Genomic DNA, 13,871 nt, shown 5'->3' with positions numbered 1-13,871 from the left:
AACACAGGCGCTTATGAGAGCAGGGAAAGGCTCGGCCCCCCCTCCTGGGATTTATACGGCTTTGGGACAAGGCAGATGAGTAAGTAATAGCCCTTCTTGGGTGGGGTCCTCCCAGCAGGGCTCCCCGCTCAACCTTGTCAGGGGAGCACAGTACATTGGGTGCAGGGATGAGCAGTGGTGGAGGCGCAATTCCAGCACTTCAGGTGTTGCAGCATTTCACAGCAATAAGTGTTGGATGACAGGGACTTGAAGAGGAAGACTTGCCTCAGCATCTCATCCTGCTGCAAACACAGGGGAGTTTAAAAAGGGGACAGATAATGGAAGGGATCCTTGGAGCCCTGGAAAGGGAAGAACTGCCTTTGCACCGATTTCTAGGACCATATCAGACGAGCCCACTTCCAGGCCAGCATCCTACCACCCACAGCAGCCAACGCCAGGGGCTTTGGAGAAAGACACAAGAAACCTAAACAAAGAGCAATGGAGGAGCCTGAAGGGTCCTCTTAACTCCAGGTGCTTGGAGCATGTACCATGGGGTGTGCAGACAGCACAGCAGACAGTTGTGTATCCCATTCACTGTGGCATGCTTCCCTTCCAAGGTCAGGCGCATTCTAGAGCCCTTCCTAACAGGTCTGTTGCTTTACAGCTCCAGGAGTAAAGAGGCTGAGCAGTGCAAGAGAGAGACAAAGCCCCACATGGGGTGGGATGGGTTACAGTACCCACACTGGTGCAGGTTCCTGGCTGGAAGAGAAATATCTAAAGACACAGTCTGTGAAACAATTTCTAAACATTTTATTTCAAATTCCCGTCACACCCCATCCCACCCACCCAAGAAACCCATTATTCGAAACAATAAAAATGAGTTACAAACACAAAAGTCAGAGGTCTCCCTCGCTGACAATTTACAAAAAACTGAGAATTTTACACTGGCTTCCTGGACGAGATCTGCAGCAGTTACTAATGCTTCCATATGAGAGGCCAAACATGCTTATTAATACAATATATACAGACAACCCCCTTCTCGAACTAATCCACAGATACGCCCTGCTTCCCGCCCACCCACCCCAAAAAATAACCAAACGCACTCAAAGTGCATTTGTCATGTTTTTATCAAAAAACTATTTTTTTTAAAGATTGGCCCGCAAGTCTGTTTACCATTTAGTAACTTTTTATATAGTTTATGAAAATAAATTATACAGCAACTATTTTAATAAATTAAGCAACAACAAAAAGACCAAAAAATTAAGCAAAGCTGCATTTCTGCTGGATGGTGGTTAAAGAGTGCTGGGCTTGGAAACAAGTCAGAGCAGAAGTTTTTATCCACTTGGTTTACAACATGCACAACACAGAGGGAAGTTCTTTATCTGCACTGCCCAAGAGTCAGTGTCTTTGAGCTATGCAAGAATTTTGCATGCTACTTTGATTGAAATTAATCAAAATCAAATACAGTAGATATTTGCCTAGTTAAGCTCAATTTTTAAAGGATAAGAGACTGCTACTCCAGTGTTTGTTGTATTGGTCACAAGAGTGACGTTCAAAGAAAAAAAGAGCGGGTGGGCCCTTTTTGTATTAAGGCTTGGATCTTTGTTTCGTTTTGAGAGCACGCGCGAGTTTGCCTGCATTTTTCTTGATAGCACCTATAGCATTTTTCATCTCAAAGCACGTAAAAGGAAGCATCTTTCGCCCCATTTTACAACTGGGGAATCAGGCACAGCATTTAAGAGACTTGACCAAGGTATCACTGTGGCAAGTCAGTGGCAGAGAGACGGAACCCAGGTCTAACACCTAGCTATGCCCTTGGGACTCACCTGCCCCTAATTGGTAGATTAGAACTTCAGGTCTCATCTACCCAGTTTTACCTAGAAGATGCTATGGGGCAACTAGGATTGTGAAAAGTTCAACTGAAAGCTGAGATGGCTGGATACACATCCGAGATCTCCAAAGAGTGCTCTAACAGGGAGGCCTAGACCTGACAGTGATTTTAACAGTAGGATACAAGTCAAACCTGAGGCCTTATTTACAAATTGTGATGAACTGAGAAAGGGCACAAGCCAATTCCTCCCACACCCTGTAAGTTTAGCCAGTTAGATGACTCCTTCAGCAAATTCTGCTGCTTGGATTCCCTCATTGCCAGCCCTACAGCGAGCCAGAAAAATCCCACCGCTGGCCATCATCTGCACTAGAATTCCCCGATCCTGCTCAGATCTATAAACAGCTGTTGTAAGCCTCTTCACTGAGCTTATGTACTTGTCTACCCTACAAGATACGTGACCACGTGCCTGGCTGGTGTCACCAAAGAGGTACAAGCCCAATTGCCAGAGGGACACAGTGACACAGTCCCGTGTTCATTCCTGATCAGTTTTGGGGTCTTCAAGTGCTGGATGTGTAATGTGGTGCCACATGCCTGGAAAACATGCAGCAAGAGTAGAAATTCCCTCCCTAGCATCAGGGGGACACTATAGCCCAGCTGCAACACACCCAACCCAACCAGGATTCAGCTTTTGCTCTTTTAGCCCCAGAAGCAGCTGGTTCCTGAAATGGGTTTGAAGACTGAACCAAATATTTGAAACACCATTTGATTGAGCACTGCCTCCTTACATGGTTTCCCCTTCAGAGAAGAGGTCTTCAAAATTTCTACACTTAGTTTTTGACTTAAGTATGGGAGCCCCACAATTCAAATCCTGAGCCCCCTGCTTAAGCTTTAAAGGTGACAGCTGGCTTCCTAAACTAACATCTCACGAGTGAAAATGTCTGCAGTGTAACATCACTGGGGACATCAACTATGTTCTTCCCTCTTCCCATGTCAGGTTGTTCTCGTATGTCAATTGCACCTGATGCTCAAAACACAGTTGCTTTTTTTTTTTTATTAAAAGAAAGTTTACTCCCCAGGAGAAAGTCAAGTCGTCTCACTAGCTATAGACACTGCTGCTGTAAAAAGAAAGATGGTGACGTATGCAACTGGACAAATTTGGGGTTTGAGCTAGCTGCCTTCAAAGGCACCTTGCCAACTTGAATCCTTTTGACTGGAAATTTTGTACAAGCTGTAGTTACAACATCAAAGATCAGCATCCTTGAAAAGATCATGGAAGAGATTTTTCAAACTTTAATTTGTGCATTTGACAGCACTTCAATATTAGTCAGTTTCATGATCCATCTCCCTCGCCCCATCAATAGTCAAATTCTCCTTTACTAAATAGGGCCCCAATAATCTGCAGCAGAAAAACCCCCATGGTTACAGGACTCTGAGGGACCTCGTTAGGTCATCTCATCCAGTTCCCTGCTATCACAGGCAAACCCATCATATAATCCTATTTATAAATTTATCAAACTTACTTTTTCTTAAAGGAATCAGATCAGGACACTAAAGGACACTCCAAGTAACTAAGAGAATCAAGTTGATAGTGTCCCTTTAAATCTAGATAAGCCCACTAATCTACAACAAAAAATTCTCATAAAAATGTGAAATGTTCCTCCCTGCATGGGGACAGGGATCACTGACAAAATGGGAACTAGGAACAGGTCACCTATAAGATCTCCATCCACAGGCCTGCTACATCCAGTAAGGAAGAACAGTGCCCATTTGGAGAGAGAAGTCTGTCCATTCCCCTCAGACTTTGATGGTCTCTGAATTGGAGCAGTAAAAAATGTTTATATCTGCTGCTGGAGTCTATGAAGTTCCCATTGCTCCAGCAGGAAGAGCTACCAGCTCAGAAACCTAGTCATGAAGTGATGAGGTGCTTTCAATATTAACTTCTTTTAAAGATGGATTTCAAAAGAGTTTACTGCAAGAGCATAGAGAATGTTATCCAAGCGATACTAAAGAGGCAGCAGAATGGTTATGCAGTACATGTGCCTCCCTTTGCTTGGCTATGCCAGAGAAATGTGAAGGTGGGGTAAATTTACAGGGCACGTGTGTAGCACCCTGTCACCCTTACACAGTGCATTGCTTCTATGCCTGCCTCCATTCAACACAGAACCACTAAAATGATCTTGCGTAAGAAATGAGACATGCTCCAGATTAGCCCATTTAAAGATATAGCATGCAGAACCCTGCAAGCCCTGGTAACAGTTTGGTGGAGTTTCCTACTGTTGAAGGCAACTAAAGTTGAGCCTTATAAATTATACTTGCCCAGAGTAATTTGCTGACTGGTAAAGCCTTGTTCGTTTCTCCATGGAAAAAGTACAGGCTAGTAAAATTGCGATAAGCTTCTGACTCTTGCAAGGTGCCTTAAGGATACCTGTTGGCAAGACTAAGGCTTCCACTAACAGAGGCACCTCCTATGCTCAGTAGCAGACAGCATTCCATTCCATACCAAGGAATCCCTGGCACCAGGCAGAGAAAATAAAGCAACTGACCAACAGCTCAAGGATGCAGGCCACAGCCCTTGTTAGTCGACCACCATCCGGCTAGAACGCTCACCCACTGCAGTGTTCAAGTTTCAAGTACCAGCAAAAATTGCCAAACAGCCCATGGGGGAAATTCCTTTTCGAGGATGCTCGCAGCAGACCAAATACAGACGCAACAGCATTACAAAAGGTTACCTTGCTTCTTGGACTGCTCCTGATGTTTTATGTACACGACCTGCCCTAGGACTTAATGGCTCAGCAGGAACAAGTGCTCAGTACTTGCACAGGGCTTACAAAAGGAGAGGGAAGTGGAGAATTAAAACATGCCAGAAAACGAAGAGGTGAGAATAGCCAAGATCAGCATTTCTCTTTAAACCAGCCAATGCTGGGGTGTAGATTTGTGCGTTTTTATCCCGCCCCCTCCAAAAAAAAAATTCCCCGCCCAGACAATCCCATTTAGGGATACTAGCTCACTCTATGGGTTATTTCAGTGTTTGGCCATTCCAAATGCATTTCCTCTTCTTTTTCCAGCCTGGCTATTTAAGTCTCCACCTTGCTTCCCCAAATCCAGCATCAGTTCGACAGCTTAAATCTTTATCAGCTCCAGAAAGAACTGGGGGGGAGGTATGTGGGAAACAGCACAGACATCTTCCAAATTTAGTGGTGGTGGTGGGGGGGGGAGGTCCTTCCTCGACTCTTTATGAGCAGACCCGCAAGGCTCCCAGACCCATGTTGATTGCAAGTGTTCCCCACGGCTGGCGGAAAACAAGGGACCATCTGAATCCAACAGCCAGCTCCTTCGCACTCCGCAGTGCTCTCCCAATCCAGTGCCTCGCAGAGCTGTCCAATTAGAGGGAAGGCTAATAAGCTGTCAGTCTGCAGCTGCACATAAATTTACAGACATTTTGGAGGCGTCAGATCCTCCTTTGCAGTCACTCTGGGGGAGCAGATTTTTTTCCAGTGTATGAATTTGCTGGAGGTTGAACAGTTGGATTTCGATCCATGGCTAGGATGAGGTGCATCAAAGCTGGAGGGGCTACACATCTAGGGATCGCGGTCACATCCAGGCCATCTCTCACTGTAAAGGAAAATGCAATCAGTCTTGTGCATCCAAGGGGCATGGCTGGATTTTCAAGCTGTGGAGCATTCGTCCCAACTTGCTGTGTGCGCCTTAATCTTAACCATGCCCACGACTATATGTGAACTGCAAATCTCCAGCTGGCGGGGGAGAACGAGGGAGAAGGTAGGATTCATGAGAGAGATTAAACTTTTGGAGGCATCACTGGTGGGTCATGTTGTGCTATGGACCTAAAGAGCCCAGATATCACAAGGGAACAAGACATGCTACAGCGTTGTCTACATTGCAATAACCCAAAGTAGCAAGTCTCAGAGCCCAAATCAACAGGTTAAAAATAGCAGCATAGACGTTCCCACTTGGGCTCTGAAACCTGGACAGGGAGGTGGGTCTCAGGGCCTGAACTGCAGCACAAAGAAGGAACATCTACACTGCTTTTTCAGCCCCCAGGAGCCCGACCCAGGCTCTGAGACTTGCAGTCATGGGTTAGTTTTTTGGGGGGGCAGTGTAGACATACTGTAAATGATCAGTCTCATAGGGCATTCCTCCCTCTCTGCTATCCCCTGCCCAAATAGGTGTGCAGATTCAGTAGCAAATGTTTTCAGACGAGGTATTTCTAGAGACTGCTTAAGCCTTGTTGTGGTTTCATCCGGAAGTTAAGCTGTGCTCATTTACACAGGAAAGGAAGAGCCCTGGCCTCCAGCCCCCTATATAGGAGCTCTTTACAGAAAGCCAGGCAGATTTCATGCTACTCTCTCAAACCTCAATATGTACATCATTCCTTAAGGAACGGTGTGAATCCTAAAGGCTCACAAACTGCTACATCTAACATATGGGACACTCAGAACTCAGCTAAAGGACTGCCAGGTAAGACGACTGCAACCCAGAGTGCCAGACACAAACATCACAACTTCCAGATCACCAGGCTGCTGGGAGGGGAGGTGTGCAGCCGTCACGTTGAGAGGAATTTTTAGTTTAAATATACAGGACGCGCGATCCCTCCTTAGAAAGGTCTCATTCCCAAAGGGCAGACGCTACATTTTGCCATGAAAACAACTCCGCAGCAGCTGTAAAGCCAGCAGCAGACTATGCTCCTTGAGATGAAAGAGCTATTACTAGTGCCAAACCCATTAAGCCATGGAAAATTTAGGAGACACATGGCAAATGCCGTAGAAGCAACACAGTTTTAGCTCTCCTGTTACTGGCCCCATCTTCAGGAATTGTTCTGTGCGGCAATACTCCCAGATCACCACATTCTAGTTCATCACCAGAAAGGCTAGAAATACAGAGCATCACCCTCACAGGAAGATCAGGAAGCTGTCTCAGGAGAGAAGGATGATCCCAAAATAATTGGAATCATCCCACCTAACCTAGGATCAGGGTGAAAAATGTGTTCCTGTCTGTTGAGTCTCAGAGATGTCCCACAACGGCCTTCGCAATTAGTTGTCAGGATCTGACGCGGCTTCTTTGATTAAAAAGCCTTTTCATTCACAACTTTTGGGAATAGCCAGCACAAAGGCCATATCAAAAATCCCCATGGCTCTGCAGTGCTGAGATTGCTTCAGTGAGGCAGGAATGCCCTTGACTCATGGACTGCTGGAATTTAGACAACAGCTTTGCCAGATTCCATAGGAGGAACAGTAAAGGACTTTAGCCTGAAAAACTCTTGGGCTAGATCTTCTGGCATTTGCTGGGTGGCTGATAGCCTCTTGCCCTGCAATACTACAAACTATTCTACTGGCAGAAGGCTTCAGAACATTTGAATGGAGAACGCTCTGTTCCCCTCCTTGGGTAGGATGTGAAAGCGCACAGGACCACTCTGCAATCCAGTAGGAAAACTTGGCTACTCGAGGCTAGGTTTGGCTCTTGCACCGTCTCATAGAAAGCACAGGATCTACACAGTTGCACACTGTTTGAGTGCTTCCTTCCCCCCCCCCCCCAATTATTCTACATAGCTGCATATGAATCTGGCTCAGTTTGCTTCCCAAGAGCTCTTTGGCCACAGCCACACGGATGGTAGCCAAAGAGCAGTTTCACCAGGATGGCTGGATTGGATACTCTTGCTGCAAGATCCCTCTCTTCCCTTACACCGCAGATTTGAGTGTAACAAAATCCAGCTGCTCTTAAAGACAATATTTCCCATGCTGAGAAATGGAAACACCGGAAATAAAAACTTAAAACGGAAATAGGGCCATGACGTTCTCCGTTCTGTGAGGAGTCTGGGATCCAGTTCACTTGCTGTCAAAGGCTCCATCCTCAAACCAGGAGCCAGAGCTCTCATTTCCATGCTGCTGTGCTTCTTAGGGGTCCTGAATCCTCTTCAGAGGACAAAAGAACTTGCAAGCAGAAGTCACTACTGCACAGGCAGGCTTCCCCCTTCTCGGGCCTCCTTTCTGCTGTAGCTTTGCTTAGGCTCTTTGCTACGGGATCTCAGCAAGCAAATTCCTAACTGGAGAGAGAAGAGTAAAAGAATTAGTCAGCCTGTTTTACAGTGCAGACTCCCACAGGAGAGCTGCGCTGGTACAGGAGTGCAGAGGGGAGCATAGGAACTTCCATACAGACAGACCCAGCAATGTGGATAAGGAGTAAGCTAAAGAGGAAACAAGGCTCCCCCACAGTCAGAGCGGTAGAACTCTATTCCTTGGCAAAATCTGAGAGAGTCAGTTAATTGCCCATTGTAACTGGGTAGTTAGGAGACCACCTCTGTGTACAGTGCCAGAGGCAGGACTCCCCCCCCGACCACCACCACCACAGCCCCCCCCATCCAAGCCCTATCAGAGATGAAACACCAGAACATTGTTATCTTACTGCACACTAACCAAGAGACCAGAAGGAACAAGCCTCAGGATAAATCCTGGTCAGCAAGGATAAGCCTTGACCTCCTAGCTGGGATTTCCTCGCACTTTCCCTGCAATAACAGGATAGCAAGGATTTTTTTTTTTTTTTTTTTTTTTTTAAAAACTGCATGGAATAACGGTTGGGATGGCAAAGTGGATTTTACCGTCTGTGACAGTGACAAGATGGGCGAGGCAGCCTTGCTACGTCAAGGATTCAGTCTCCTGCTTCTGTTTTGAAATCAGCTGAGCTTCCTTCAGCGACAGATACACCTCCTCTTGGGGGTCGTAGTAATAGAACTTCCGGATGTAGGAGATCAAAGGCCTAGAAAGGGCAGGAGCAGACATCTTAGCGATGAGTCAGAACATTTAAAAAAAAGCTACAGATAGATTCCTCCACCCACGGCCAATGGTGCCAACACCAAACAGGAAAGCAAAGGGGTCTTCAGCCAGAAAAGCAAGCCATCTAAGACTCCACATTCCCCATTCATCAGCTAGCCACCACTCCTGTCTGTTCATCTGCTGCTACCTGTCATTGCGCCTGCCGTCCCTGCTCCAATAGCTCCTCGCCTTGGCAAGCAGATGGCTGCTCCTGCCCAATGTCCCTCCCTCTCCCAGCTACACACACAGATTCCCTCTTGCACTGCTCCATGGCTAAATGCTACAGCTGTCATGTAAGGTACCAACAGGCAAATGGAGGAAAAGGGAAGGGGCTGCAATGCTAAGATTTGCCCTCTAGAGAGTCTAGGTCCAGAACCAAAAAAGCTCCCCACCCACCCCAGCCAAGAGAACGTACTTGGGCAGTGGGAGCTCTGGAATGTGGTCTATGCGGACAAGTTGCCTGATCCGGAAGCGGCAAAGGTGCTGAAGGGATTTGACATTGCTGAACCTGGAGACAGGATACAGGAGCTGGACAGGTGTTGGAGGGAGACCTTAAAACAAAACGAGGTATGGCTTTATTAGAAGCAAAGTAAGTTATTTATCAAAACCAGGAGGGAGCAAACTGGCCCCAGAGGTAGAGGAAACCAAGGCACAGCTTTAAACAGGACAGTTGAAAGTTTCCAAGGGGAGGGAGCCATTGCTTTCAGTTTGCATGGGTTTGCTGGCCATGTTCTACGTGGATGGGAGCCAGGCTCATGAGCAAATCCGGGGAGAACAGTCCCCTCTGATTCATGCCCTATCAGTTCCGCCATTTCCAGCAGTGAAAGATTCTTGGACTGTGCACGTCTCCAACCAAGCCCTCTGAGAATCAGCAGTAGCCGAAGCGTCACTTTACGAAGGAAAGCAACAGGGCTTTGAAAAACATCACATTTCAAGAACACAGGTGTCATAGGGGGAGGGGAAGGAGCAGACTGAACTGGAGGGTTTGCACGGTGCAACCAGGGAACAGCTGTACCTGCATTGGGAAGGGCAGGTTGGAGTGAGCCTCAAACCATGGGGTAAACCACTCACTCTTGAGGCCAGGAGGCTGGGCATAAAGGCAGCAGCAGTGTCAAGCCCTGGGGGCAGAAATTGTATTGAATCACTGGAGTTAACCCACGCACAGAACAGCCTTGAATGGCTGCAAGTGGAGGTGCATTCAGTTCCCCCTCCCCACATGACCTCCCCGCTTCTGAGATTCCCTGACCTTAGCTTGAGTGGGTCTGAACCCACAGAGCTGAGGGGTCAGCAGCAGCAGGGCTGTGTTTTATCTATCTTTTCAGAAGGATTCAGTGCTAGTTCCACTAACTCCCTCCTGCTGGCAGGGCGTTTTCTGACTGAAGCCTCTGAGACCAGCAGAGCAGAGTGAAAGAAGAGAAGGCAAAAGCTCTTCACACTAAGATGGGCTTGTAACTGCTCCAGGCAGCTCAGGAAGCAGTGAGACAGCTTTTGAGAAAGCAAAGAAAAATCAATTGAGGGTTCCCCCGCTGCCCCCTCAAAGAGGAATAAGCCTCTGGGAGCTCAGCCAGGAACTACAGGGACACAGCAAGAGGTTTGCATACTGCACTAACCATCTGCCTCGCTGCTAACAACCAGATACACAATAGAAACCCCCATACCAAGAGGTTAACAATATTTCTGCTGCAATATAGCATACACAAGTGCAGAGGAGATATGGGTCCAAGGCACTCTGACTCAGGAAGACCATACCAGATATCCAGGCAACGGCGCTTTGTTCTTAAAGGGTCAGAAATCATTGCTGGCATAGGGGCTGCATAACCTGTTCAGGTTCAGGGCTGCACCCCAGTGGGGAGTCTCAAGGAAAGCAGTAAGATCCAGATGAGACAGCAGGGCCAACTGTGCAGTTTGAGAGGCGAGCGGTGTCATTCAACGACCATTCCTACACTGGGGAATGATCACTTGTCTGGAGTAAGTTGCTTTTAAATAAGCTACTCTCCTTGGAGAGAGAGGAAAGAGATTTCACAGAGGTCTGGGGTCTGGAAGAAAAGAATCTTTTAGGTCTAAGCACATGGCAGTATGTTGGAGACAAGAGTAAGGGGAGCTGTATTAGTTACTCCAAAACATGGTGTGCGCATATGTATGTTCTTGACTCCCCACACACCAAGAGGAAGGATGGACTTGTGGTTGAGTCAACTGACAGGGACTCCCATCGGAGATTAATTCCCAGCTCTGTCTCCGATTTCATGTGTGATCTTCGGCAAGTTGCTTAACTACACTCTGCCTCAGTTCTTAACTGTAAGAGGGGGATATTACTGTATCTCCTCCCACCTAGTTCGATCTGTTTAGACTAATCTCTTTAGGGCTGGGGCTTGGTGTTATGTATAAGGCCCTTTGTTTTTGATATTTACTGATTTTCTCCAAAGAATTCCCACGTTTTGGAAAAGCCAGAATTTGGGTTTTACTGATTTTCACCTGGATTTTAGCTTTCAGGATCTGGGAATTTTTTATTTTTGAATATGCGCACGTGCAGAGGAATGCATGGGGCCATGCTGAAGGGCTGGGGTCAGCAGGGGAACAAACGGCTGTAACCCCGTGAACACTGGCAACCCTTCCAACCCCAGCCCTGAAAAGTGCAGGGGGCCATGCAGAAGGGGGCTCTGCCTGGCAGGAGAAACAGAGAAGTGTAAGGTTATGCATTTAGGGATTAATAACAAGAATTTTAGCTATAAGTTGGGGACGCATCAATTAGAAGTAACGGAAGAGGAGAAGGACCTTGGAGTATTGGTTGATCATAGGATGACTATGAGCTGCCAATGTGATATGGCTGTGAAAAAAGCTAATGCGGTTTTGGGATGCATCAGGAGAGGCATTTCCAGTAGGGATAAGGAGGTTTTAGTACCATTATACAAGGCACTGGTGAGACCTCACCTAGAATATTGTGTGCAGTTCTGGTTTCCCGTGTTTAAAAAGGATGAACTCAAACTGGAGCAGGTACAGAGAAGGGCTACTAGGATGATCCGAGGAATGGAAAACTTGTCTTATGAAAGGAGACTTAAGGAGCTTGGCTTGTTTAGCCTAACTAAAAGAAGGTTGAGGGGAGATATGATTGCTCTCTATAAATATATCAGAGGGATCAATATAGGAGAGGGAGAGGAATTATTTAAACCATGATTTGAGGACTTCAATAGCTCAGACATGGGTGAGGTTTTTCATACGAGTGGGTGGGTGAGATTCTGTGGCCTGCGCTGTGCAGGAGGTCGGACTAGATCAGAATGGTCCCTTCTGACCTTAGTATCTATGAATCTAGATGGGGCTGGACACTCTAGGGAGCAAGATGGGCAGGGAGCTTGGTCCCAGCTGCTGAGACCGCGGAGCACCCTTCTGATCCCAACCCTTCCACATGGCCCCAGGAAGCAGACGGGGCCACTCTGAAGGGGGCTCTGTCCAGTACATCAGTGCTCATGGGGTGCAGGCTTCTGCTCCCATCCTGACACTGGCAGCCCCATCCATCCGCTCTCCCTGTGCGGTGGGGACATGAGGGGGCAGGGAGCTGGGCCACAGCAGCAGAGACATCCCGGCCATTACATCTTGAGTACCTAACCCCCGCTCTTGTGCATACTGAGCGTCCCTCCCTTCCGCCAGCTGCCTTTCATTTTCAGTTTTTAACCTATTTTCACCAAACACTGAAATTCCCAGGAAATCGATAAAAACCCCAAAATGAAGGGCCTTAGTTATGCAGAGGGCCTAGCACAATGGAGCCCCAATCTTATCTGGGCTCACTAATTAGGACTGTAATACAAGATGCAAGTTCACACCCTTGTCACCATTATCATAATCTTCACACCTGTGTACATAACGCTCCCCTTCACTTCCAGCTCTTTGCAACTTCCTATTTGAGTGTGGCTGAAAGTGCCGATTCCTCTCTCCAGCCATTTAATTCAGAGGTCACTGTGTATCCCCACTTGAACTTCTGTACCCCATTACTGCCCCCTTCAAATCAGCTTCACATTTATTCACTTTACAGAAGTATTTTCTTCCTTTCAGTGCTGGATTTATCCCATCAGCTTCTGGATACAGGGAGAAGAAGGAACCAGTGACAGAACATCCCAACGTGAACGCGAGTTCTGCTGTCAGATTGCACTGGGAACCGTGAGCACGCATACTGAATTTGACTTTGGGGTTGGAATTGCAGGAAGCCTGTTCCCTAGCAGACCACAATCAAACATGCACTGACAGAGCCTCACTAATGCTCTCTTCTTGTGGCAAGCATGTATGTATTCCAGCACTGCTGTTCCACAAGGGACTATGAATTTACAGTAGTGACTACTTGAGGCTCACGTTTAGCTCATCACTTGGAAACCTTCCCATGCATCTGCACTGCTTAATGTGTCTCCGTGCAGTGAGATCAAGGGGAGGACTGGAGAGCTGTCAAGTGTTGAGTTGCCCGCAAGAAAGGGTAGCGGCATTGAGACTGGTGGAAACAGTAAAGTTTTAGCAACCAGTTAACTGGCTACTAAACCAGGCGTATGGTGTGATGTGCACTGTGGAGCACTAGGAAGTCTGTCGAGGGGATGAGTCCATTGTCTAACGTGTATAGCCACATCTGTAATAGCAATGAGCTATCCATTACCATCATGCTAGTGATGAAAAGAACTGGCTAACTAGTGTTTCTTACCAGTGCAGGTATCCAGAGCTATTTCAAAGGATGGTGGCAAATATCTATGTCATTTGCTTAAAGTGGATAAAAAGTTAGAAATTACCCAGTAATCCCTGCACTCCTGGGTGTGGGAGATGTTGATATGAATTCCCGCCTGGGGGAAGGTTATTATTTCCACAACAAGCTGTGGGTGAGAGATTTTTCAGCCAAACATACAAAGCGGATGTGCGAGAACACTTGTCATAGTATTGGTCAGAATGCATGAAACCAAAGCCCAACACACACAGCTCTAGGACTTGTCCTGCCTGATCACAGATCAAACACACACACACACACACGCACGCACCTAAAACTACTTACAACTTGTGTGTAAGACTCACCTGGAACCCTAGATCGCAGAAAGTAAAGGAACTTCCCATTTTTCGAGTGCATGATTGCTCTCTTTATAAATTCCACCACAGACTGGCAGCGATCCTCAAATTTGGGGTGACACCACAGACTGAAGGTTCCTTCCAAAAAGAAATGGTTCATATTACAAAGGGGTTGGCAGGGAAGAGGAGAGGGGCTCGGTAATCTGCAC

General features: G+C 47.1%; 1 protein-coding gene across 5 annotated transcripts in view; it reads right to left on the bottom strand.

Moving 5' to 3' along the window:
- Positions 1 to 1,580: 1,580 nt before the first annotated feature.
- The window catches only part of SOCS7 (suppressor of cytokine signaling 7), a 32,703-nt gene continuing 20,412 nt past the window's right edge, over positions 1,581 to 13,871 (bottom strand). For all 5 annotated transcript variants that reach the window (XM_043503339.1, XM_043503341.1, XM_043503342.1 and 2 more), the window contains 4 exons: positions 13,672 to 13,800; positions 9,050 to 9,185; positions 8,421 to 8,578; positions 1,581 to 7,864 (listed from right to left, as the gene is read on the bottom strand). In XM_043503339.1, coding sequence (XP_043359274.1) covers positions 8,458 to 8,578; positions 9,050 to 9,185; positions 13,672 to 13,800 — 386 coding nt within the window. In that variant the 3' untranslated portion in view covers positions 1,581 to 7,864; positions 8,421 to 8,457. The remainder of the gene's footprint in view (positions 7,865 to 8,420; positions 8,579 to 9,049; positions 9,186 to 13,671; positions 13,801 to 13,871) is intronic.

The sequence above is a fragment of the Dermochelys coriacea genome, chromosome 27 (assembly GCF_009764565.3).
Source record: "Dermochelys coriacea isolate rDerCor1 chromosome 27, rDerCor1.pri.v4, whole genome shotgun sequence".
Lineage (NCBI taxonomy): Eukaryota > Metazoa > Chordata > Testudines > Dermochelyidae > Dermochelys > Dermochelys coriacea.
This window is presented reverse-complemented; position numbering and strand designations above follow the sequence as displayed.